The sequence below is a fragment of the Chelonia mydas genome, chromosome 11 (genome assembly GCF_015237465.2).
Source record: "Chelonia mydas isolate rCheMyd1 chromosome 11, rCheMyd1.pri.v2, whole genome shotgun sequence".
NCBI classification, from domain to species: Eukaryota; Metazoa; Chordata; order Testudines; family Cheloniidae; genus Chelonia; species Chelonia mydas.
Genome location: NC_051251.2, coordinates 63794979 through 63822951, shown reverse-complemented (window position 1 = coordinate 63822951; position 27973 = coordinate 63794979). Strand labels below are relative to the sequence as shown.

Genomic DNA, 27973 nt, shown 5'->3' with positions numbered 1-27973 from the left:
GAAGAGTACGTCAGACCCCAAATGCATCCAGAGTATACCAGGCAAAGCTCCATTTTGCCACCCAAACCTCTTACATAACCATAGCAATGCAATACTGACCGTTCACCAATGTTACACAATATTGTGTGTGTGTGTTTATGATAGCAACTCATCTTCCAAAGTTGACAAGTGTAAATAGCTGCTTCCACTGACTACAGAATATGGATTGTTAATTTGGAGCCCATGGTTTCCCTCCATCGTGAAGCATGTACAGAGTGCAAAGTGGAAGAACTGCACAGAAAATACAGGAAAGGGGAGTGGTAGCTCAACTGCACGGGTCTATCTGCTTCTTGGCAACCTCTGGTAGCCCCTCCAACACAATGCCATATGGTTGAGGCTCTGGGATACTTTGTATAGGTAGGTTGGGTATGCAGGGACCAGGGAACATCCATTCTATATTACAGTAATATTTCCTCTACCTTTTTGGGGTAGGAAATTAATGACACCAATAAAGAGCCAGGCTTCAAGGGACTTGGTGGGTGTGAAGAGCAGCATGGAGCTTCACAGATGCCCATGGATCTGTGGGTGAGGGGGGATAGTGTCCTGGGTTCCACTGCATAAAAGAGCCATGTACTCCGTCATCAACACAGACCAGTAAATCCTGGCCCATTTGATTGTTTTTTTAAAACCCTTTCACAGGTTTTACCCCAGGAAGAAACTTCTTTGTCAGGAGTTTTCATGAAGTGGCAATTCTCAGTAATTACTACCCTGCTGAAGAAAGTAACATCACGGAGTCATTTACAAAGTTGTGCTGTTAGCTCAAATCAATCCCTGTATTGGGAAAGCTTGCACAGAGGACCAACTCAGGGTGCTGCTGCATGCCTTATTCTAGGAAACCAGCGAAGAAAGCAGGAGCAATTTTCAGAATAACATTTTAAGGAAAGACCACAAGAGATTAATTTTTCAGATGCAAACACTAGCACACAGTGAGAGGAATATACATTCGGCACTGTGGATTATAATCAGCAAATCACAAAAGTTGGAGAGAGGAAAGACCTAATAGGTCATTCTTTGTCCATCTCCCACCCAGCGTAGGACAGTTCCCAGCAATATAAGCGGAAACCCTATTAAAAGTTACTTTCCTTGCTATAAATTTAGACTTCTTGCTCAACAGAGTGAAGGGATCCTCCAAAGGCCTGCAGGTAGCTCCTACCATCTCAGTTCCTATTCTCATTCCATTTCCCAGAGGCATTATACCGAAAAGAGAGAGAGAGGGAGAGACTGCTCTGCTGAATAATGGAAGCTTAATTTCAGACTTTCCCCAAATAAATAAATAAATAAACTATATAAATTGCCTCCGAGGATTTTATCAAGGTTCACTTCACAGCACTCCACTGATGGATATTTTTGGTGACATGGGAGGTACAGGCAGTTCAACAGGAACCGTGTTTTTGCTGTTAATGACTGCTGGAAAAGGACAGACACTTTTGTACTAATGGACCCTATAAATAGCAGATCCAGTGGGTAAGTCAGATACTTGGAGCGTAGCTATTGAGGCTCTTCATCGTTTCCTTATGGTTCGGTTGAAGTTCAAGGAAGATGAATGATAAATATCAACAACAAAGAAGAGTCCATACTTCCCGCCAGGATGCCAGGCATCATGGAAGCTTTGCTTCTGTTAGAGCTTTTGTTTCTTCAGAGATTTTTTTCCCCCACCTGTTTAACTAGAAACACACTGTCTTCCTCTACTTTTTGACATTGAAATGACAGGAACAGGTACCGAGTGACGCAGAACATGAGTTTCTCGAAGGCACTACAGCTTTGTGTGTGACTTTACTTGAATGGAACAGCGAAAACACAGCTTCAGAATGTTTTCCTCTCAATCAGCCATTTCCCTTTTTTTATTAGGGGGAGGGATGCTCATGCTGATGGGATGTTGATTAAGAATTTCTCTTTGTACACTTGCTATGTTTGAATTTTGAGAACATGTCAACAGATACAATGGGCTCACTAAAGAAAAAAGCACTGAGAAGAAGTCAATGCAGCTACACTGGTGTACACCAGCTGAGGATCGGGGCCAGAATATATTTAGCTAAGGAAGAGATGAAACAGCTAAATGGATTCTGGCTGGCACAGAAGACAGGGACTGTGACAGCATTACCTCAGTATCATCGGTTAATACATAGCCCTCCATCCTGGACTCAATAGTGAATATACAACATTATGAAGTACCTTTTGATGGCTCTTTAAAAACCACCTTGACAACTGACAGTCTCAGCAGAGAGGCCAAGAACTAACAGGCATGAGGACTGAACTTCCTTCTCACCCTCCGAGTTGTCACTTCACATACAGGTTGACGCATATTGCCAGGTCACCGTGAGGAAGTCTGCACGGCTGCTGCTGCTGATGTTGTAGCTGCTCTCTAGATAGAAAACACAGAACTCCAGTCTCCTGTGCTGGTGTGTTTCAGGAGTACTACATCATTCAAAACAAAACTAAAGCTCAACCGAGTCAGGGATTTGTGCTGCTGGGCTAGAAAAAAACGGTTACCTACCTTTTCGGAACTGTTCTTTGAGAGGATGTGTTCCTCATGTTCATTCCATTCTAGGGGTGTGTGCACCCACACGCACAGTCGTCAGAGATTTCTGCCTTAGCATTTCTGTAGGGTCGGTTGTGGCGCTCCCTTGAGTGCCACGCTCACGTGCTGGTATGTTAGGCACCGCCGACCCTATGCCCTCTCAGTTCCTTCTTGCTAGCAACTCTGACAGAGAGGTAGGAGGGCGGGTAATGGAATGGACATGAGCAACACATCTCAAAGAACAACAGTTACGAAAAGGTAGGTAACCATTTTTTCTTCTTTCAGTGCTTGCTCATGTCGATTCCATTCTAGGTGACTCACAAGCAGTATCCTCGGAGGTGGGTGCAGAGTTCACAGTCTAGCGACTTGCAGTACTGCTCTACCAAAGCCAGCATTGTCCCATGACTGCTGGGTAAGTACGTAATGGGACGTAAACATGTGGATGGATGACCAGGTGGCCGCCTTATAGAGGTCCTGGATAGGCACCTGCGCTAGGAAAGCTGCTGACGAGGCTTGCACCCTGGTTGAGTAAGTGGTTACAATCACCAGAGGGGACACCTTTGCCTGATCATAGCAGCAGCAAATGCAGCCAGAGATCCAAGAAGATATTCTTTGAGTGGACATTGGACGACCTTTCTTCCTGTCGGCCACCGCACCGAACAACTACATCGACTTGTGGAATGGCTTGGTCCTGTCGATGTAGAAGGTTAGCGCCCTCCTGACATCTCAGGAATGCAACCTACACTCTTCCTCTGACTTATGCAGCTTTGGAAAAAAGACAGGTAAGTAAATGTCCTGGCCCGTATGAAACTGTGAGACCACCTTGGGCAGGAAAGCCAGGAGTGGCTGCAGCTGGACCTTGTCTTTGTAAAAGTCCGTATAGGGCGGTTCCGAGGTGAGCGTCCTAGTCTCAGGGGCCTGGCGTTTCCATCATAGACAGGGTTTACAGTTTGGTTCAATGGCTTTCAGCATCCCCATGATATAAATTGTTACAGCACCCCTGCACGTGGCCTACCCTGAAGGAAGAGTGAGACCCCTTGGGGGTCTGGGACACTGAAAGCGTTCCTCCAAGAGACTGTCTAAAAGCAGGGATGTAGCACAGATGCTGAGAGGTGGATCTTGCCATACACAAGTAGTGTTTCAGATCACTCTAATGCCATCAGAGTGCAGTCTTAGGCTCCTTATATAAGAGAAGAACCGTCTCTGGTTATGCTTTCTATCAACAAGTTTATCTTATACTAGTATGATGAAAATGGATCTTGAGCTTGCAGTACCAGTGGACTATTCCATGTAGCTTCTATACAAATATGACCTATTTATGGTACACGCAGAAGCATAAATTTAATCTGCTGCAAGGCACGATGAATGCTCTAGGAAGAGAGGGATGTTAGGAAGAAAGGTTAGGAAAGAAATTTATCTTCTACGGAAAGAGAGAGAGGCCTATGTCAGATAGCATATGCATTCACAATGCCACCAACAAGAAATTAACAGTGATTTGGATTAAAGTGAAGGAGAATTCCTGCTGATAATTTGCAATCAGAAACTAAAACAGGGTTATGGAAAGACACAAAGAATTACAAAGAATGAAATAACAACCCCTCCCCCCATAATTTTGCTAAATTTTAGGCAAACACAAGAAAGGCATGGTGAAGAAATCAGCTGTATGTGTGCTTGTGAAACTGAGAAAACAAAACAATTTCAGACAGAAAGCTCCTGTCAAGAATCTCAATAGGGTGCAGAACAGTTTCCTAGGTAACCAAGGCTAATTGCTGCCAAGGTGGAAATAAGTCAACAATGAAGGCACTGAGTAGTTTGCAGTTCTCAGCCATGCAAACATCCTAAATAAATTCCTTGAACAAGGAAAGAACAAAAGTTACTATTTGCTGTCTATGACTAATTTGAAATGTAAATGGGGCCTGAGGAATTCCTTTTTTGCTGTATTGCAATTCACAGTGAAGGCCTAAAGACCAAAGAGCTATTCTGTTTGTTACTAGACATTCACCCAGGGCCGAAGCCTGAAGTCTTTACTCAGGCTGAGCTCCCTCTGAAGTCAATGGGAGTTTTGCCTGAGTAAAGACTGAGCAAACAGTGAAAAAAGATCAGGATTTCACCCAAAGATTTTTTGGTAGGAGCATTTACAGACAGTAAATAGGAATCACAGGCCAGATCTCAGCTGCTGTGAAGTAGCCTAGCTCTGCTGACTTGATGGTTGCGATGCCGATCTAACCAGTTAAGGATCTGGCCCCATTTTTTCACCTGCTAGCTGATGGCTACAAAATAAGTTATTGCAACTCCATCAAGTGACCCTGTAATATGTGAAAAATACAACATGGCATTCAAACATCCTTGAGGCTTCAAACACATTGAGGCAACAGACCAGGAAACAGGATGGATCAGGGGAATGGAAATAGGTTACTGAGCCTTTCACCTTTAACTCACTGATTTAATCTTGACCCAGATGGTGGTGATTGAATGCGATTACCATCTGATGGTTGTTTGGTGTCCTGTGACAAATAAACTGGGGGTCTGCCTCAGTCTATTCCCAACTGGTTAAGTGTCCACATCATGATAAACACTATATGCTAATGGGCATCCCTGGCTGCAATCTCACCAGAGCAGCCAAGAACTGACCAGGTGTATAGTCTGAACTAGCCTCTCCTTCCCAGAGGGGTGGGCCATTGAGCTAAGTGGTTAGACGTATCAGCGGGGTGATGTGGGAAAGGCTGCATTCTGTATTGCGTGTGCTGTGGATAAATATCGGACTCCAGACTCCTTGATTTTTTTACTCCCCTGTGATAATCCAGAGTAAATGGGTTTAGTGAGAGGGTGCTCATCATGGGATGTAATCCCCCTCCTCCTCCTCCTCCGGCTTTGCAGTGCCCGCAGTCTCACTCCTCCAGTAATCTCTGCAACTGTGCTCAGTTCCTATGACAACTGACTTTGTCCTGTTGGGAATTCAGCATCCCTGTATCTTCAGATTAAAAAGCAACACTCATAAAACCTCACAGACTAACTGCACTGCTGGAATTCTGAATAAGGGACTCTCCTTTCAGTTGCAGTCCTTCTACCTCTAACCTCCTGGTCTTCAGGAAGCTACCGTCACATGCATTCTCTCTTCAGCAGCACTGCTCCAAGCCTTGCCCAAAAGGACTGATTTTAGCACAAGTGTTTTACCAGCTAATTAATTTTAAAAGCTATTTTCCCCCTCAAAAACAAGTGATTGTATTTGGAATTAGCTATTTGTCTTATGATGTCCTGTTCTAGAGAAAAAAGGGAAAGCCTATCAACTCCTCCAGCAGAGGGAAGACATCAGGAAAAAAAAATGCCACAGACAGGAAGGAGAGAATTAAACACTGAAATTAAGAATTCACCAATCATGCCATAGGCTAGCAAAAGGAAAGTTAAGATAGTGTAAAGAGCAGTTTTACCCATTTATCTTTTGTCTCTGGGTGTCTAATACTTAGCCCTTTTCATCCAGAGATCACAAAAACAGGTAAGAAATACTACCCCAATTTTACAGGTAAGGGAACAGAGGCGCAGAAAGATTAAGGACAAAAGAGGCCACTGATTCTGGGCACCTCAGTTTCTGAGAGAGACACTTTGGGGCTGATTTTCATTAGTGCTGAGTACCCAGCGCTCAAAGCGGAGGCAATGGAATCAGCAGGTCAGGCGCTCCGCGTCTCTGAAGGCCATGCCACAAAGCGTCTCAAGCTGAGCGCCCAAAAATCAAGGCATTTGAAACCAGTGGCCACTTCTGAAAATTTTACAGTGAGTGACTTGCCTAACTTAGAGAATCAATGGCAGATCCAGGAATAAAACAGAGGCCTCCTGACTTCCAGTCCAGGACTCATAAAAACAAACAACCAGACAAGCACATAAAAGAAACACCCCTGTAATGTGCTTATGAAAAAAACCCTAGAATGACATGGTTTATTTGAGTCCTATTGCTGGAAGAGTTTTCTCCCCGACCTGGTGATGAAGAATGCTTTTTTGCTTCTACTTTTTTAAAACAATGGGCCATATTCTCAGCTGGTGTAGAATGGGGATAGCTCTGGGGAAGTCACTGGAGCTATGCTGATATACACCAACGGAGAATACGCCCCTTTGTTCTGATGTTATATGGAAATAACAAATGTAGAGTAGCATTCAAAAAGAGTACAAATTACTCATACAACACAAAATCAGACATTTACCTATAAGTAGGTCCTTGATTTTGATGTCAATAATATCCACAATAATTGGCAGGCGGATGTGAAAGGCAAATAATGGGAATGTAGGGTTTCAAGTTAGCCTCCTAAACCAGAACTTTTATTTTTTAATAAACAGCACCACAACACACCTCCCCTCAATTATCAACACTTTTAACAGTTATTTATGATTGCATCATTCACAATGGCGAAAAACAAACTTGAATGACAGGTTTCAGAGTAGCAGCCGTGTTAGTCTGTATTCGCAAAAAGAAAAGGAGTGCTTGTGGCACCTTAGAGACTAACAAACTTGAATGACTAATTTAGCTCTCAAAACCGTATAACCAACAAGCAAAAGAGGATTATTTAGGTAACACAAATGCCTCTCCGTTGGAACACTCACAATTGTGATTCTGCAATGCCACAAATCTTCATAGCTCTACTGGGATGGTATATCTGACATTATAAACCAAATCCACCCTTGTTCAGCCCTTGCAATAGTCATTTATAACAGTGCAAATGGAATGCAAACTAGGTGCTACCATCCTGATTTTGGTTACATTTTACACTGGAGTATTTGACGGCACAAGGTGCAGGGCAATGGTGAATCTTTTTTGCACCCTATGTTTTATTTTACAGTATTTACTGGGAGGCACTGGATGACTTCCCCAAGGTTTTTGACTGTATTTGCAAGATGAACCTGTGCAGCAAACCAGCCCTTTTGGGTTAGAATGTGTGGGATACTGTCTATCACGCGGTTTAGACATTGATGTAACAATGTAACAATTTTCATACAATATAGCATTTATAAAAGGATGATATTGTGTCTTGCATCTGATGGAGGTGTTGACATGAATTACGCTGCTCTTCAGAGTTCTCGGCCCTTATCGATAAATTAAATATTTTGCAATTGACTTTGGTGAAAGTATCAAGGGGTTTTATTGGATGCCTTGAAGTTTACTTCCTAAGGATGACAGACTTTGATTCCCTGAAGAAAGAATCTTGACCCTAACTTTCTCTCTTTATCATCTCAATAATCTTCATTTGTGGGATCAATGCCTAAAAACCTAATTAATCATTCTGGTAAAATCTCCTCCAGTCTCCGCAAAGTCTCGGACTTTCTGTCTGTCTCTCTTGCTGGATTCATCTCCTGGTCTACTGATCTCCTTTCCTGAAGTCACATTCCTCTTTAGTCTGTTCCTGCCCACCTCTCCATCCCCCACACCCTATCTTCTTTCCCAGTGTCTGTCTTTCACCAGCCACTTCTTCCCTTCTTCCCTTTCTCTCTCTTATATATGTCCTGGCTCCACTTCCTCTCTTTTGTTCTATTGTTTAGTTCATCCCAGCTCCTATATCAGAATCTCCCTTTCTTTCTCACCAGTTATATGTCTTCAATTCTAGGTCTCCAGTTCTGCTCTCAAGTGAGTTGCCCTCTCGTTCAGCTTGATTTCCCTGTGATCACAGTTCTCCTTGGTTTGTTCCATCACCTTCTATTGGCTCTCCTCAATATGTGTTTCAGCTTCACTGCCCTTACTGTGTGTTTCCCTGATCCATGTCAGATTCTTTAACAGTTATTTTGAGATTGTACAACAGAAACTCCAAATCTCAAGGCACACAAGTGGCCAAATACACAAAAGACAACTCATCCTGTGTGCCAGGAACCATCTTGAAAGCTTTAATTAACCACGCCTCCCATCTCCCCAAACACACAAATGTATGTTCATTAATCAAATGCCCCCAGAACACTGTCTATTGGCTGCAGAACAGACCATCACAGGGTTAGTTCCTTTACCATCTCCTTAAAACACAAAGGTCAAATAAAAGTTAAATAAAGTGACGCTTTAAAAATGGCTGCTCATTACTGTACATATTTTGCTCCCTGTGCCTTCTGAGTCATATCTTCTTACGTTTACTGTCTGTAACGACATTTTTACTATCGCCAGCACTCCAGAGCCAATATATATGCAGGGAAAACAAGCGGTATGCTATTCTGTCTGATGCATCATCAACACAATTTCCAGCTGAAGTGTGATACTAAAAACACTTTGGGCCAGACCCTCAGCAAGCGCAAATCAGCACAACTCCATGGACTTCAGTAGAACTATGCTGATTTACACCAGCTAAAGGTGTCATTAATATATAAGAAAACAGCTATGTTTTTCTATATAAAGACCAGCCTTCAGTAATCACAAAGGAAAAAATGCTTTGACTTCAAAACAGCAAATCCAATACAGAATTTGATATTTGATCCATTGAGGGAGATTAAATATGGGAAACCAACATCTTGTTTTTACACTTACTTTTCTGATCCTCAGTGCATTTTAATTTATTTTAAATAGATTTCTAGGGCCAAACGCGCTGCTGATGCAAATGGATGAACTGCCATTGAAGTCACTAGACTTGCAGCCATTTACCTGAGCAGATTATTTGACCCTTAAAGCTCCATTTCACTATCCTGCATAGATAATTTAATTACATTTCATGGTGTTTCCTGCAACCTTTTAAAAAAAATATATAAAAGAATGTCACACAAACCATCTTGCATTTAGGTTAAAAGGTAACATTAACACCCTGCACATGGGGTTTACTGTTATCCCTTGTTTCAGTGACTGAAAATCATTTTCTGTCAATGCAGCACAATTCTGATACTTCCCATTAGAGGTACGGTAACTGTAAATGCAGTAGTAAAATGCCCTTTTCCCCTTAAGGCTCACACTACCAGTCAGACACTGCTTAAGCAACTAGCCCTGCAATGCAGCACCAGCTGCACAGCTAATCAGCTCTGAGCATTAATTCCCAAAGTACTACCCTGACTGCATCAAGGCAGACGTCCTTCTCTTACTGATTGCAAGGAATGATGTTGCATATTTATACGCATGCACAGAGGGTAGATTCAGCAGAGTAGATTCCATCAGAATTTTGCATACAACTTATTTGAATCCCACGGAAGAATCCGAAGTTGCAAGGAGTTGAGTATGTTCTAGAGCAATTCATCTCCCTTTTGAGGTTTCTGTCCTGCTCATGTTTTCTGTACTGTCTCTCTGTGCTGGCACTGTCCACAAGAGACTGGACTTATTAAGGAGTTTTCCCGGCTAGGTCATTATCCCTGACCCAGATTGATCCCTGACTGTTTACAATGCCGTTTCCCACCCCCGGCCTTACTACAATCAACGCCCACCCCTACATAAAAAAGGATCAGAGAAGATTAAAACAGATGTAATGGGACCATGAGAAAGAATTTATGATCCTGATTCAATAAAGAGCATCCTGTATGGCAAATGAAGGGGAAATGGGTTATCAGCCAATCTCTTTGATTTAAAACTATATGCCAAGGCAATAATAAAAGCAACATTGGTCAAATTCTGAGCTTGTTTAATCTGGTAGTCTGTAACATATAAGCCACAGACAGCAAGTAACTAGCTTCACACGCAGTTGATTGATCCTGAAGAGAATCAGGTCCAGTGTGGATGGGGCAAGAAGGAGATCTGCAGCTATTCGATAGGGGGAGGTGCAAGAAACACATGCAACCACACTCCTTGGTGCCAACTCTAAGCAACTCTTCATGCCTCTCAGGCAGAATCGGTTCCTCCATACACCCAGGATTTGCACTAGCTTCTATCTCCACGGTGCCTGGGAGGGCTCTGTCGGGTGGAATCTATTCGGACCAGGATTTGGTTAATTGTGAGCAGTGGGAGATGTTGACCTAGAGGGACATTGTGAATGTTGACAATAGAGGGGAAAAGGGACGAAAACGAGAGGAAGAGCTATGAAAGCCCAAGGATAAAAAGGGGGGGGAGGAGTAACAGGTGATAAGTGAGAAGGAAAGAAAACTGAGAGAAAAAGAAAAGAGTGAGGGACTGATATGATAATCAACTAAAATATCAATGTATATTTAAATAAAAAGGGGGGATTGTACCAAGATAATAGACAGATCAGAACAGTTTCTCCTGCCTGGTTTCTCCTAACATTACAGCTGACCAGCAGTCAGCATGGGCACCATTGCACTGAGTTCAACACTGACATTATGCAATAATTGTAGCTGAACCGGCCCCTTCTCTAGCATACAGTCTAACCCACCCGTTGCACTAATGAAATCAGTTTCGATACATCAGCTCTACCAGCACCTCTCCATGGTTTAGGCAGCAGAAATTGCTGTTCTTTATTAATGTTTCTGTCTATTTAGAAGCATGCACTGTATGGGAGCAGGAGCTTCAAGTTAGTTTTATCAACACTTTAGACAGCACTGTACCTGAAAACTGCACCAAACTGATCATGTACTGGCATGAATTAGTCTCAAGGAATGAAATGTGACCCATTGCCTTCTCTCACCCCGCTAAAATATATCCTGGTGCTGAGTGAAATTGATTTCTGTAAAGTACTGAATCTACTCGGTGCCAAGTTAAAATGATTTTCTGAAAGCAGCTATCAGGTTTTCTTTCTTAGAGATAATGATATCTCATTCTCACTTTCCCTACTCTCTGCACAGCAGATAGCTTTAAAGTTTTCACTACGTGTGTTTCCAAAGATAGGAGGAGGTTCATTCACACAATCTGATCTACACAATTGTGGCCTGGTGTCTTGATTTTGTGCACGTCAACAAACAATTCCTTGCGCCTGACAGTTCTTTTGGCATATTCTATGCAATGCATTGAATGGAAAAATAATAAATAAATAGAGACTTTGCATTTCTGCAGTGCCCGATCTGAATGTGCTTTACAAACACAGCTAACCTAGCCTCATAACAACTCTGAGAGGAAAATGCCTTTGTTACCGTTTTACAGATGGGAAACCAAAGCACAGAGAGGTTTAAGTGACTTGCCCAAGGTCACACAGGGAGTCAATGGCCATGCTTACCAAATCTCTCTCCCTATCTACTCTGACTCCCCTAACCTTGAGAAGCAAACGTCTAAAAAGATTCTCACTTCCTTTGCCAGACAGTCTGAATCTAGCTCAGAACCTCTGCGGAGAGGCTGTTCAGCTTGCAGCGGGTCTACTTCTGAATGCTAAATAAGCTCCCAGACTACACACTTGCTCTCAGCGGAGCTTAAAAAGAAATCTCAGACAGCGCACTGAGATGTTGGCATGGCAACGTGGAAGAGAAAATCTGCACCTCCCGGCATTCTTAGATGCAACGGCAGCTTGTTTATGTGACTTGTTATTTTTTAAACGGTTTGATGGCAGCCCTCTTTGCTTGGGAGATTAGGGAGCATCTCTTGCTTTGTATGAATAGGCATATATTTAATCTTGCATGCCATGGTGTACCTACATTTAACTAGATACGTATCTGGGATGGGGAAAGGGGGAGTATGTGCGGCTGGCTGTGCTGGAGAGAGGCTGGTCTAAGACACAGTGCCCTGAATTTGCATTTGCGACTGTGGTTAGCAGTGAATTAATAGTGCATCCAAACCACAGACATTAGATACCATAAAAGGAAAATGAGAGAAAGTGATTTGAAATGAATATAGGTGACTCGGTTAATGACTAGCACAGGGGCAGCGGTAAACATTGGCAGAGCTTCCCCACACCAGGATCCTAGGGGACCAAAAAGCTCATAACTGCCTGAGGCTGCTAGCAAAGGACATGGAAACTTTAAAATGAGGCAAGCAATATACACCGAATCCTCGTGGGGCACAGTCAGCCATTGCAGCCAGTGGAGTTACTCCAGGGATGAATTTGCCTGCCTCTTTGGAAGGAGTCAACGGAAAACCTGCAAAATTTCACCCACCTAGGTATTTTAACTCAGATTACAAGGACTGTCAGAACCACTGAAAAGCAAAGCTTTATGTTTGTTTAATTGACTGTCAGCCAAATCCTCTGGCCTCAGATCTGCACTTGGATGGGAGATTATACCCTAGCATGGCCCAAGATGATAATGAAGTTTAATGATAATCTAAAGACCCCTTGCCACCATCCCTCCCTGCTGAACATTGTAATGCATGCCTGCGTTTTTGCCATGCTGCCAAGCAAACAGGTTTCGTTCTGCTTGAATGAGAGAAACAGAAGAGACACTGCCCTTGGTACAGTGGGAGTGAGGGTGCGTCATGATGGCTGTCTTTCCTGATTGAGCCAGCTGTGTCATTTGGAGCCACCGGCAGCCATCAATTTAGCAACGTCTGATGGAGAACTGACAAGTTGCTCCAGCCTCAGCTTCTCTCAGCGGCATGTTGCGAATGCTAAATAAGCTAAAATGGCCATAACAGGCTCAGATGACATTTTGTTCCCCATCCACTTATGCACATGGCCCCTGATTCAGGAAGGGCATTTAAACACGTGATTAACTTTGACTCCAAAAGGACTTAACCACATAGTTAAAGCTGAGCACATGCTTACGTGCCCTTCCGGAATAGGGTTGCTTTCCTGAATCAGGGCCCTGGCTGGTTTATATAATTACTTTTTCTAATTTCTGGTATCCTTGTGCCCTTTCCCCTTCCCCTCCTGGTGTTGTGTATATTGCCCTAACTTAGATTGCAAGTTCAGGGTGGGAGATGGCATTTTCCTAAGTGTTTTGGGGCACGTAGCACAAAGGGCATCTCTGACTAGGCCAACTGCACTAAGCCCTAGCTGCTGCTGAGATACAGCTTAAAAATAATCATTATAAAATTCTCAGCCTTCTTTACCCAAGTGAAGAACCAGCGAAGTGACTTGGCAGCATGCCGGAGATGCCGAATCAGCGCACCGTCAGCTCTCTTGCTCCTCGGTCGTTTGAGCTCAGATGACAAGCAGAGGGGTTTGAGGAGGGAGACACATAGCCATTCGCAGTACAAATGCTCTTGGCACTGCTAAGGAGCACTGCTGTTGGCCTGGAGGATGAGCAAGACAGTTGCAAGAGACAGAGACAGAGAGACACCTCTTGTGGAGGGGCAGTGTGACCCAGCAAATGGGGTGCTGGGAGCCTGGAATCTATTTCTGGCTCTGCCACTACTGCTGTGTGAGCCTGGGCAAGTGACGTCACCTCTCTGTGCTGCAATATCCCCTCCCACCCTTTGTGGGTCTTGTCTACCTAGATTAAACTCTTCAGGGCAGGGACTGTCTGTTGCTATGTGTTTGTACAGCTCCTAGCACAATGAGCCCTGATCTTGATTAAAGCCTCAAGACACTACTGTAATATTAATCATACTATTGCTGATACTCTAGTAATGGCGGAAGCAGATTGGCCTATTGCAAAGAATGAGGGGAGAGTGTCAAAACTCCAACTAGGCCAGCCACTAATGTGGGACAGAGGCATTAACACTGGAAGGCAAAGCTCTGTCCAAGGAGGGAGGATGGGGATTATCAACAATAAATAAATCAGCCCACAGTAGTGACTATAGCCAGGGTCTGCCTCTTTGTTGAGTGTCCTTTAATTGACAGGATACTCCTTCTTCACGCAAGAAGTGAAGGATGAAGCACAGAATCAAAAGCAGCAGTGATCTGTCAATTTCACATCCTCACAATAGAAGCTGGCTATACCAGAATGATAAGAGCATCGTTAGAATTTTTTAAAAGGCTGTTTCTGTGAATACAGGTTTTAGGATATATCATGTATTAAGAGTGTGGTTGGAATGATATGTTGTCAAAGATGTTTCATCCAGATGTCAGCCTTGCTATTCCAGGTGTTCTATCAATGGGCTTCCCAATGCCATTACTTATGATGTTATCTGGGAACATCAACTGCAACAAGTTAGCCCTCTTGTTGCCATGACTACAGAGTTGTATTCAGCTCACATCTCCATCTTGAAAGAATCTTAGCTATTTAGTCCTGGTTCTCTTATTATGCTAACACGATAAGAAAGAAAATATTACAACTAATTAAAATAATAAATGGGGCCAATTTATTTATTTATTTAACCAATACAACTCATTCATTGTCTCTTCCAGCCAGATTCAACCCTGATGTATGTGAATGTAACTTCCATGGACTTATTATACGAAGGGTGGCGTAGGATGGGATTGTCAAAAGTGCCCAAGTGATTAGAAGCACAGGCTGGAATTTTAAAAGGAGTTTTATAGCGTTAGATGATTGACAGGCGAATTTCAATAGGTGCCTAACTCCCTCAGGCATCTTTGGAAATCCCAGCCATAAAAGTATTTGTGCTCCTAAGTCACTTAGGAGCTTTTGAAAATCCTTCCCTTAGGCGTTCTTGGACAGACTTTTCAGAAGCATCAGTACCTACATTGGGGCCAGATTTTCCAAAGAACTCAGCTCCCATTTAGTAACCTAACTAAGAAGACAGATTTTCAAAGGCATTCATCACACAGCGGCTCTCGCTGCTCTCAATAGGTGCTACTGGGTGCTGAGCTCTTTTGCAAATCTGGACATTTCATGTAGGTGCCTAGATGGAAGCTGAACCCTTCTAAACGTCTGGCTGAGGACTTTCGAAAATCTGCCTCACCGCTTTTCTATACGTTGAAGCAGATGAAGAGTCAGCACCCAGGCAGCATGACAGCCTTGTCAGCTCAGAGAAGAGATATGATCTTAAAAACTGCACGATGTAATGAAAAGGGGCGGCAAAGAGTTAAAATACAGCTCCCCAAAGAGACAGTGACTGATTTATGAAATTCCTCAAAGGGAAGGGGAAAACTAAACATGGGTGAAGACTGAACTAAATTGAACATCTTACCAATCTTAGCAAATGATCATGTAAGTCACAGAAAAAGACCGAGGCAAGGGCAAATGCATTTGCAGCAGTTATTAAACAAACAGAGCCAGGGGACAGCTACTTTAGAAGGTGGGAGGGAGAATTACCCTGGCCTCATTCCCAGTCCCCTCCAAATGAACCACTGAGGAGGAGCTATACAAGAGTCTTAACAGAGAATGGTGAAAAGTATTTCCCAAGGAATGCCCCAAAGAGCTTGCACTCTAAAGCTTCTGTCTATGCCTTCTCCAACAACATAATTTGATCATGTCTGATGTATTCAGACAAGATGTCACAGAGAATGAGATTCATGTTACTTCTAACACGCAATGCATGAATTTCAGATCTGTGAAATGCAATGTATGCTTGCTAGTGTCTATCAGCAAGCACGATGCATGGTGTATAGTAATTGCTATCACGATTTCCTGGGGAAAAGGAGAGAGACTGGCATGCTTAATTAAAGCTTCGTCTCTGTGGGACTAAGCAATGAAATGATAAGAAGTATTCTTTGAGCTTTTTAAAAATAAGGAATGAAAGGGAGTAAACACAAAAATCAGATTTATCTTTAGATCTCACTGATTTTCCTTCTTCTGAGCTGTTTCATTTGCTTCTCCTATTCCTTGTACTTTGTTCTAAATGTATTCCAACTGAAAATGCACAGTTGAAACAAAAGGCAGGGAGGTCTCCCCCCGCATGCCAGATGTTATACAACTCCTGCTGGAGCCTGAAGATGCTGTCTTAATTCTATTAACACGATGTCAGCTTCAAAACTGCAAGGGCTGTGGTGCAGTGTGAATAGCTGAATGAAGAGGAGAAATACTGCAGTAATGTCGGGACTGCCAAAATCATCAACTCCCACTGTCCAAGCTCCCCTGGAGGGCAGAAGGCTGATGCCAACAAAAGCCCCATTTGCTTGGTCGCTGGTGCTGTGGAAGTATCATGATTGGTACCAGCAGTGGGCTGTGTGTGTGTGCGCGTGTGTCAGAGTGTGCGAGAGAGATGGGGTAGGAGAAAGGAAGATTAAATTAGGGAAGTGATCAGAGGGAAAAAAGTATGAATGTGTCAAGGAGAAACTGATTACCAGTCTGAGGGAATTTCACTGTGAGGGAAGCTGGCATACACATCCTACTGTGCTCATGAGGCCCCTAGACTCTCCCAATCAGGCTTGACAAATGCAGCAGCTTTTGGAAGCAGGCTTGCAGACGTGCCTGAGTCAAAGTGGGGAGAGGGTGCTCTAGCGCTCTTTGGGGCTGCTGGCTTGGTCCAGCTCCCATTAAAGTCAATGGAAGGTTTCCCCATTGGTTTTCAGTGGGAGCTGGGTCAGGCCCCAGCTGAGTACTAGGTGCTAGTGACCTTGAGCAGGGCTCTGAATCACGCCCCCGTGCTGCAGAGTCAGCACAAGCAATTGCGCACAATCGCTCCACCTGACTGGGCTCAGACTCTGCTTGGCAGTGCGGTCTCTCAGCGTTGCCTGGAGCAAGATTACAGTGTTTATAAGGAGGGAGTGCAGCGGCCAGACACAGACGTGAGAACCCTACACTGTATGTTACTTTGTTTTACTGCGGTGATATTCTTTCTGACCCAAGGAGTACCCTATTACCAGGCAGACCGGTGGTTCAGCGTCCTCACAGGGTATGTCTACGCAGCCCACAGCCGCCGTAAAAGTGGCTGCGTATACAAGCTTTCGAGCACCTACACAGCTGTTTTTAGCGTGAGCCCCAGGAGACTGAGTCCATTGCCTGGGCTGGGAGGCTCACTGCTGCGGGCTGTGTAGATGTAACAGCGGAGTGCTGCCATGTGGGAGACCCAGCTTCGATTCCTGGCCTGGTGTATTCGCTGCCAGGGGCAGCGGGCCCTTAGAATGCTGAAGAGGCTACGAGTGCCTTTCTGTGGGGGTCGGGGACCCTGGCCAGACTCCTCAGCCAGGAGGCCTGGCAGCGGCTGTGAACTGTGAAGCCTAAACAGCCAAGGGCAGCGTGCAGGAAAACACTAGTATGGATCGGGGGGCTTTGTCCGTGTGATACGGTACGGTGGTTAAAGTGAGCGTGCTCTTGATCACCCTCTCTCTCTTTGGGAAATGAGAGTCTCAAAGCCAACTTGAAGGTACGCACTGCCTCTGTTCCTCAGATTTAGTAACCGTGCCAGGATGGCCCTTCAGTGCAGGATCCCCAGCTGCTTCTCTGGAGAGAGTTAATGCCTGTTTACAGACTAATGGGTCAGGGAGGAGTTTTGTAAACACATTTCTTAAATGTCTTCATGGAGTTTGGCTGAGCAAGCAGCGGTGATCACGAAGAACCGCTCTATAAAATGAACAGCCCAATCAGAACGTATGTGAATTCAGAGGGTAACAGGACTTGCTTCTCCCCAGGTTTCTTTTCAGGCCATTCTCCCCTCACTGCCCTGAATTAGCTTCCCTGAGGCAGATGCTCATTGTTTCTAGCAGGGCAGCTGCTATTTCATCCCTTTCTTTTTACTGTCACGACTTCCTTTTTGTGTGTGTCTCTTCTGTTTCTCTACTGTTTTCTGCCTCTTCCTTGCCCCCTCGCTCTGCCACCAAACTCTTTCTCTCTTCTTTCCTTTTATGCTCGTCTCTCCATTTCCTTACCCCAGGCTCTGTATCCCTCCCAATCCTTCCTTTCAGCTTCACTCTCCGCTCAAGCCCCAAGTTCACTCCAAACTCCCTCCCGTTACCTCCCCAATTTCCCCTAATCGTTCTACATTCCCCTTCTCCTCCTGTGTCACTTACTGCCCATATTTTACCAATCTCTGGGCCCCCATCCACTTATCACCCACCAAAACACTATATACCCCCCCACCGCAGAGCCCAACCATCTATCATGTACTCCCTCCCACACACCTCTCTGGTGGATTTATATTCTCTGGAGAGGGAGGTTGGGCTAGTCACTCGTCTCACTGTTGGGCAATGGTCTCTGCTGTAATTTTTCATCAGCCTGTCCTCTCCCTGAATATTGGGGGGTTGTGCATATCAGTGAAGCACTCCACGTTTGTCAGGCTGGCAGGACCAGCATTCGGCACATTGGCAAACAGCCATTACTTCTCCGACATCGATTGACAAGACAACAAAGTACCCCGGCCCAGGCCACTATCCCGTGGCTCTGAAAATGTCATTCTGGGAACTCTCTCAAGTTGTTAAAAAGTAATTCAACAGGTAACAACATGAGCAATCCAAACCCCCTACGTTATAGCCCTACTTTAGGTATGTCATGAAGAAAGAGATCAATTAACTGAGTCATTATACATAATGACACATTAAAATGGCTTATAAGGAAAAGATTTTACAATGAATCCAGCTATTTTTACCTCCAATTATATAAATTGGACAGATTAGTCATCACATTACCGAATAAAAAAGAAATTCAATAACAACTACATTTTAAACATACTAAACAAGCCTGATCATTTAAAGTCCTCTGCAAGTTATATATGTGTTGGATTTTGAATGAATAACCTACTGAGGGTGTTGTGAGCCTTTGGTAAGATTCCGGAGCTATCCCTTCCGAATTCTTGACCAGGACTTTTCAATGACCAAAGTGCTACTATCACAGATTAAAAATGAGCCAAGTGCATGCTGGGAGAAGACATTCCAAGATTATTCAGGACTGTGCAGATACTGATTCAAAGCCTACTGAAGTCAGTCCACTCAACAGTGAAGTACATATTTATAGAGTTTATACAGAAATACTCCCTTAAGAACACATACTTCACATAACAACAGTTAGCTTCATGAGAGCTACAGTTCTGGTCCTGTATTCCTGGAGCACCCAAAATAGTCACTGAAATTAAAGACAGCTCTGGACTTGTATTCCTGGAGCACCCAGTATATTCACTGAAATTAATGGGGTGTGTGTGTATGTGTGTGCGCACACACACACACACACACACACACACTTACTGATTTATATGAGTATTCTGGGTGTTCCAGGAATATATATAAATCAGGGATCTCTGGATCTATTCTATTCTCAATAACTGATAATAAAAAATGCATTCATTTTACAGAAATAATTCATAAAATATCACTGCCAACACTTGCACTCTGTGCTGGCTACGAGTGGGGTAATCGGTGCTCTTGGAGTGCCAGAACATCTGACTTTCACAGCACTGTTCTCACAGTATCTCATCATCAAGATCTCTCCTCTCAACAAGAAGGCTTGCCAACCAAGCCTGATTTCATTCTTTCTTTAGATTACAAATTTGGTCCATAAAGGTATCTGTATAGATGTAATATACATAGACTTTTTAAGGCTATGTCTACACTACTGCAGTAAGTCGACTTACGCTACGCAACTCCAGCTAGATGAATAACGTAGCTGGTATTGACATATCTTAGGTTGAGTTACCGCGGGGAGGCGACGGGAGAAACTCTCCATCGACATACCTTACTCTTCTCGTCAGGGATAGAGTACAGGAGTCAACCGGAGAGCGATCTGCTGTTGATTAGGTGAGTCTTTACTAGACCCGCTATATCGACCGCCAGTGGATCAATCTCAGAGCACCGATCCGGCTGTAGTGTAGATGTAGCTTAGTATTGCATGACTTTTTGATTATAAAATTAGCACTATACAGTATCAGTGTATACTGTAGAGCCATTTAACATGTAGTTAAATGGGGGAAAAGAAAGAAGGCTGAAGTGGACACATTTATATACAAGGGATCTGCTACGCTACTGCCCTTCCTTACACTTTATACAACAAAACAACATCAAGAATGACTTTCTAAGGACTATTCCACAATCTTAAAGCTGGATCCTGCCCTACTCAGTCTTATGCCACTGGGGGGCAAGATCAGGCCCTGAGTCTACCCTGCAGCAGTACCCTCGCTGAAATTCCCCTCCATTGATTTTGTTTCCATTTACAAGGGGGACACTGATCCTGCTCTGTAACTCAGCCATTACCAGGACGATACCAACGGAGAGTAATCAAAGCCACTTCAACGGGCTGACACAGAGGATTCCAAAATTGAGGTCAGGCTCAGTAAATCTTAGGCAGATGCTAAAAGAGAGACACAACGGTAAATGTTAATGGTGCAACCCTAAGAATGTCACTTGTGGTGAGGTATTATACGTGCTTCAGTGATAACGGTTATTTCCCCCTTCAGTTTCAGAGTTGGGTGAGATGCCTTTGTCTGAGCTGACTACCTCTAATGCTGGCCTTCCTCTCAGCCCTTGAGTTTTACAGCACGAGCTCTGCGATGGGGGGCAGCGCAGGAGTGGAGGAGACTCCACGGCCACAGCAGAGGGAGGCCACACTGTGCCAGGTAGAGTCACGGGGGTTTGAGGGTTACATCTCAATTTCTTACTGGCACCTGAGTTAATCAGAGGCAGCTTAGCCTAGTTAGGCTGAAAGCCTTAAAACCGAACTGAGCTCTTATCAGAAAGGATCAGGCAAGTATCTAGTGACCAGAAGAAAGGACCTGTTTGTACTTATGCTTCCATTCAGGTATTTTTTTGTCCTATACTTATAGACTACAGCATGAAGACAGCACAGCCAGCGTTTCTTCTGGTTTGTGTTACTGTGGTTGCCCCAGAGAAAAATGCTATAAATAAATTTGAAGCCCCAGTTTGGTTTAATTATATTGTTTTACCTTGGCTCCCTGTGCACTTTCAACTGTCAGTTCTTAGAAATGTACTGTATTTTAGGTTATTATTAATTATTTGTATTACAGTAGCACCTAGAAGGCCTGACTGAGATCGGGGCTCCATTGTGCTAGAAATTGTAGATACACGTAATAAGAGACAGTCCCTGCCTCAAAGAGCTTGCAATGTAAGTAGGTAGACAGACAAAGCGTGGGAGGGTAAACAGAGGTGCAGGGAAGTAAAGTGGCCCATCCAACCTCACATAGATCAGTGGCAGAGCCAAGAATTGAACCCAGGTCTTCTAACCTAATGCCCCAGCCATTGGACTACACTGCTTCAACTTTAAATGCCTTACTGGCCAACCCCTTGCCTCAGAAAGCATTACCTAAATTATAAGAGAAATCATGGAATTAACAAGATGTTTGCTGATCTGCGCTGCCAGAGCCTTGTCCCATCTCATTCCCCATCTGTACACTGTACAATTAAACTATAAGGTCTATCTTAGATACTTATATGGCTCCAATCACTGTAGCATCTCAGTGCCTCATGCTCTTCAAGGTATTTATCCTCACAACTCCCCAGTGAGGTAGGGCAGTGGTATTGTCCCCATTGTACAGATGGGGAACTGAGGCCCAGAGAGACTAAGTGACTTCCCTCAGGTCACACAGGGAGCCTATGGCAGAGCAGGGAACTGAACCCTGACCTCCCAAGAAAACATGACCTATCAGGAAAGGCTGAAAGAATGTGGCATGTTTAACCTACAGAAAAGAAGACTGAGGGAGCCTTTGAGAACAGCCTTCAAATAGGTATAGTGTTGTTATAAGGGGCTGATGATTAATTGTTCTCCATGTTCACCAAGGGTAGGAGAACAAATAATCAGCTTAACTTGCAGCAAGGGAGAGTTAGGTTAGATCTTAGGAAAAACTATCCAACTATAAGGATGGTTAAGCTCTGGAACAGGCTTCCAAGGGTGGTTGTGGAATCCCCATCACTGGAGGTTTTTAAGAACATTAGACTAACACCTGTCAGGGATCATCGACCTGCCTCAGTGCAGGGGGCTGAAGTAGAGGACATTTTGAGGTCCCTTCCAGCCCTCCATTTTTACAATTCTATGTCCCAGGCTAGCTCTGTAACTACTGGACCATCCTTCCTCTAGTACTTGTTATGAAGTGCTTAGCATACAATATAATAATAAAATACAGGGAGGGGAGAATGTGGGTGATTAAAAAAGCACTATGTACAGGGCCGGATTTTCACCTTATGCAACCCTAGGCACGGCATCTTCGGTGCCCCCGCAGCCTACAGCTGACCTTTGCGTTGCACACAGTATTAGAGAGGTAAGGTGCCCGTAGAACACAGGCACCTGTAGGCACGTGCCTACTGTGCCTAACTGGAAATCCGGCCCTGTACATAGTGCTATGACTATTTGCGGTTAAGTATAGAAGGAAGTTAGATTAGTGGGAAGGGAAAAAGAAAAGGAGTACTTGTGGCACCTTAGAGACTAACAAATTTATTAGAGCATAAGCTTTCGTGAGCTACAGCTCATTTCATCGGATGCAAACTGTGAGCTGTAGCTCACGAAAGCTTATGCTCTAATAAATTTGTTAGTCTCTAAGGTGCCACAAGTACTCCTTTTCTTTTTACAGATACAGTACGGCTGCTACTCTGAAACCTGGGAAGGGAAAGGGATCCTTCTACCCAAAGGACAACCAAGAACATGTCTGCACTACTGCTTGCAATCAGGTTTACTTTATCTCTGGGCTTTTGAGTTGTTGCTAACCACAAGGATAATCTTTCAACATTTATATCTATATATTTTTAACAGATCTATCATTTCCAGCACAATCTCTTACGAAACTACTTGGGGTCTGGAGATTTAAAACTATCCAATTGCTGAGAAATTACGTTTGGCATAAAGTGCTGTCAACGGCCAGTAAATGGTGCTAAAATGATCTTCTTAGCATGCATGTATGCATGCACTGAGGGAAGCAGTGTTTGCAAAAGAGAGAAATTTCCCCTGCATTGTGCATTCAGGGCTTAAATTGTGAGTTTTGCAAAGGAAAGATTGCTGTTTGCGTCGAAAAGAAGAAGCCCGTCTTGCATATTTCATTCATTTTGACACAATCAGATTTTTTTTCATCAGGCCGAATCCTAAAGTCCTTATCCAACTGACACACCAGTGAAACTCCCAATGATTGCAAGGGGAGATATGCCTGTATAAAGTCAGAAAAAACACAGAGGGCCAGAATATGGCACCCTTACTCATGTGAGTAGTACCTTTCTCCATGAGTAATCCCACTGATTGCAGTAAGATACTACTCAATGGAATGGTAGCAGAATCTGGCCCTGAGAGAAGACTTCAGGATTTGTCCTGGGAAAAGGGGAACATTATCACACAGTAACTGATTGGTTTTTTTTGCTTCATGATATCACAATAGACCTGACTCTCATCTCCCCTACACCAGAATATCCACGGAGCTTCTTGGGGGTTACACCTGACTTTCACCAGTCAGAAACCAGGCCCACTGTCATATATTATTTAATGTTTATAGTAGCGTATTGCCAGCTGTCCTGAATCAGGGTCAGGGTCCTGCTATGAGTTGAGCATGGTACCTACACAGATGAAAAAAACATGATCCGTGTCATGAAGGGTTGGGGTTACCCCATCAAAACCGAAAGCTTTATGGTACAAGTCTCTTTTTTTGCAGTGGAGGAATTAAAAGGATCGCAAAGGAAGTACTTATAAAAGCAAACACCATGGCTTTGCTCTCTGAAAGCTCGCACAGCACATGTGGTAAAACGCAATGTGTTCACCTTCAGACCAAAGTGACCTCAAAACAAGATATTATAGGAGAAAGGGAGGGTGGACCGGAGTCTGGCTCTGTCACCTGCTGTTTCTCTGTCTCCTGTGGATAGCTCTCCATTGATCCCATTCTCTTTGGTTCTAGAGTATGTGCCCTGTTGCCCGCGTTCACCATATCCTGCTTCCTCATCCTCTCTGTATGGAAATCCGTTGGCACTTCTGACCAGTCCGGCACCTGCACCAGCTTGCTCCTTAATTTCAGGGGAATGCGGGTGTGAAGAAGCCTCTGTTAGTTGACTTGAAGTCCAGTGCGGTGCCTTGGCTTCATCCTTCCTCTCATCTGCCATTTTCCCTCTCTTTCGCTGTCCTGTAATTACAGTAGTAAAATAGATTAGCAGTGATCCGGGAATGGTTTCCCTGGCTCATTGTTTACAACCCTAGCATAGCACATACACATTTCTCAACTACATTGTCAGTGAACCCCAAACCACTGCCAGGCAAGGGGTTTAAAAGTAAATCAAAGGTCACTCTGCACATGACTGAGCTGCTTTAAAACAGATTATTAAACTTTATGGGCCAGATTCAGATTGACTTCAGTGGATTACGCTGGTTTCTGCCACTGATTTCTTGATGGAAGATCTTTCATGAATCAGTTTTTGGTTCAGTGAGTTCAAAAACATTTGGATATAAGTCATGGCAAATGACTCATTCCTCATGGAAACAATGACATATCCTGGTGATGGAGGAGGAGAATGTGATAATGACTCTTCAGCTACAGCTACTATTATTAATTATTAGTTGTACTTCAGTAGCACCTAGAAGCTCTAGTCATGGACCAGGACCCCACTGTGCTAAAACAAAAAGATGTTCCCTGCCTCCAAAGAGCTTATAATATACTGCTAGACATGGCAGAAACAATATTCATGAATATTCATTTGGATTCTGAATCTATGTGTTGCCTTTGCCACATTTAGATCCCTTCTTATTCATGATTTGCAAACATTCACGCACATTTCTTTTGTTCACGTAAATGTTTGGGGAATAGCTGCTCTTCATACAAGCCTTTGTGAATAAAGGTATTTAAGCATGAACACAAACAACATATCACTACTCCTCATTTGCTATTCTCCTGTTTAAAATGTTTCATTTATCCCATCAGGGAGCAGAAAAAGTACCATGGGACTTAGGCTTTGTCTTCACTGCACAAAAAAGTGTGGCTTTATATCAAGAGTTAGCTAGCTTAATGGACAATCCTAGTGGAGACAAAGCACAGTAGGTATTACCTGGATATAGCTCACTGAGCTCAGCCCCAGGTGGGAAGGGCATTGGGTTGAACGTGACGAGCTAATCTGCTAGGTCACGGCTAAAAATGACTTGCGCTGCGTCTCCACTATGACGTAAAATCTTGATGCAAAGAACACACTTTTTTTTTTTTTTTATTATTAGTGAAGACAAAGCCATAATTGGCCAATCACAAAGAGCAAACTGTCTAAGAAAAGAGTTTGCAAACAACTGATAGGCTGAAAATTGCTTGTCAAAACTATTCTGTAGATAGTTAGGATAAACAAATGTAGTCACAGGAATCCGGATCAGTTTGTAGCTGATTTGCAAACAGAACAAAAGGCTAAATTGTCTGATAACTTGTACACAGCAAAGAATTTCCGGCCCTCTTATCATATATTGACTTTCTGAGCTACTGACTAATTTTTCTTTTAATGAAAAACCCTGTTGAAATAAGAATATTAGTGTTCATTTACAATAAAAATATCAATCACTCCATTTAATCCCCACATAAAAGTGACTAACATATATACTCACCTGCAGAAATATAGCATTGTGTATATTAGATACTAGATAGCATACTTCTTTGGAGAACATTGGACTGAGTAAAGACCCTATTTTCTCTTTGCTGTAGTGAAAATGGGAAGCTTAGGAAAATCACAAGGTGCATTGGGGTGGACAGAAGGACTTATGCATCTCATTCAGCCACACAAATATGATACTGTTTTATATTAACTAATCCTTGCCCCGTGCTTTCTCCCAGAGCCAGTGCTAGGCCTAAGCAGACTAAGCAATTGCTTAGGGCCACGAGCAGCTCAAGGGAGCCCCCAATTTGCTTGTTATTATTATTATTTTCATAAGAATTTGCCTTTTTTAGTACTGTATGTGTGGGGAAGCCCACAAAAATATTCCTGCTCAGGGCTTCCAATGGGATAGCACCACCACTGCTTCCTCCTCTTCCTTTATTCTCTATTGTAAGTCATATCAATTAGGTTTCTTGTTTAAGAGATTTCAGCTCACACAATGAATGCCAGAAAGCCATGATGCCGTCATCTCAAGTCAACCAGCGCCTGGGAAATGTTATTGGTGGAACTGAGGAAGAGAAAGTACAAGTTGGTGCCCTCGTGTACTTGAGGCAGTCATCTGCCTTTAATTCTCTTAATGCTATGAAATTAAAAACATTTTGTGATCAAAGCTCTTTCCAGAAACATGAGAGCATGAGGCAAATTCTTCCCTCTGGAGATAACACATTAACACACTGCAAAAATCAATGAAGTTCACTATGGAGGGTCATGTATCTGAGGACAGAATTTAGCCTATTCTGTCAAAAAAAAAAAAGTATATACCCAGCTGTGTCCCTTTATTAAACTGAACAAAAAGCTAACAGAAATATTGACTCAAAGTTTCCATCCATCCATTCAAGGCATTTAGAACTAGAACCAAAGCCCTTGGGAGTTAATGAGAGTCTTTACATTGACTTTGGATCTGGCCCATATATCACATTCTCACTCCAGAGGTTTATTGTCTCCAAAACTGAAGACAATACCAAGAATCATCATGCTGAAAGGGGTTTAATACAATAGCAAATGCAGAGGAAACATTTCTGATCATCATTTTGATAAAGGTGATGGTTACAGTCACAGCACAACAATCCTAATGCTATTGTCTTCAAGTGGCCCTTCCCCTTCAAGTTACACACTTTTTTGTTCTCCTCCATCTCTGTGGGAAGGATATTTGCATTCTTATCCGTGCTACAGAGAGTCGTCTATGAAAGTAACAGAAGCGCTTTCATCTTTAAAAGTAAATATAGTGGGTGGGTTTCAATGGGAATTATGTGTATCTGGGGGCAGAACTTGGCTCAGTAAGCAAAATAGATGGTTAGAGAGTGAAACATTGATGAATTCATTCTAGACTCTGTTATTCATAAAGTGCTCTCACAGTTTATAATGCTAGCAGAAACACTGGGAGTGAGTCACAATACTTCTTTGTATTCACTTCAGGGATGACTACTCTCCCCAATGTACAAACTGTACCTCTTATACAAACGGGTGTGCTTGGAGCACAGGAGAGATTCCATCATGCCCACACACACTTTTTATCCTGTTTTTACCGCTGAATGTATTTAATTCAATAGCAAATTAATTATTCAAATAGTTAATTCAAGTAGTAACCTAGAAGAAACGCAAAGCGGTTAATCACTGTGGCAGTTTTTAAATAGTGTTATGTAAATAAATGAAAAGAATAAAAGGGACCATCAATCATAGAGTTAAAACACATCATTGCTAGAAATTTTAAAAGTAGTTTGCCTTTTCCACTATAGTTTTCTGGTTTCCTTTCTGAACTGCTATGAAGGCCTTTGAAAATTACAAAGACAGACAGAGCATCCTCTTGAAATGTCACGCTTCCATGGTTAAAATGAATTATGACATTTATCACCCCTCACTCTTTTCTGATTTCAGTGTTATCTAATTATGATGTAATATGCTACAACAATCTTAAGGGCATGTTCTCTCCCCCGCTGCTCCCGCAGGTGAATGTAGTGGTGGTGGAAGAGTCTGGATTGACAGAATTAGCTATTTAAGTCCTCTGTTTCCCCACAGAATAGCTGTCTGGGAGAGGGATAGGGAGTGGGGTGGCTAGGATACTGGAATGAGACACAAGAGAGCTCAGTTCACTTTCCAGCTCTGTCAAATTCCCTGTGTAACCTTCGGCAAAGCACATAATCTCTCTGTGACCCAATTCAGAACGTGAAGGTAATGTTATGTCCTTTGTCTCCCTTTTCTATTTAAAATATAAGCTCTCGGGGGCAGGGATTCTCTTATCCTATATGTATGTGTAGCACCTAGCACAATGGGGCCCCATTTCAGCTGAGGCTCTCTAGGCACTATTGTAATACACCTAAATGACCTGGAATAGGTGGTTGTAGGAGCTGGC

At 43.3% G+C, this 27973-nt stretch overlaps 1 protein-coding gene across 50 annotated transcripts in view; it reads right to left on the bottom strand.

Moving 5' to 3' along the window:
- Positions 1-27973, bottom strand: part of MAP2 (microtubule associated protein 2) — a 342823-nt gene that overhangs the window by 79210 nt on the left and 235640 nt on the right. For all 50 annotated transcript variants that reach the window (XM_043525130.1, XM_043525141.1, XM_037912108.2 and 47 more), the window contains one exon: positions 23844-24125. In XM_043525130.1, coding sequence (XP_043381065.1) covers positions 23844-24105 — 262 coding nt within the window. In that variant the 5' untranslated portion in view covers positions 24106-24125. The remainder of the gene's footprint in view (positions 1-23843; positions 24126-27973) is intronic.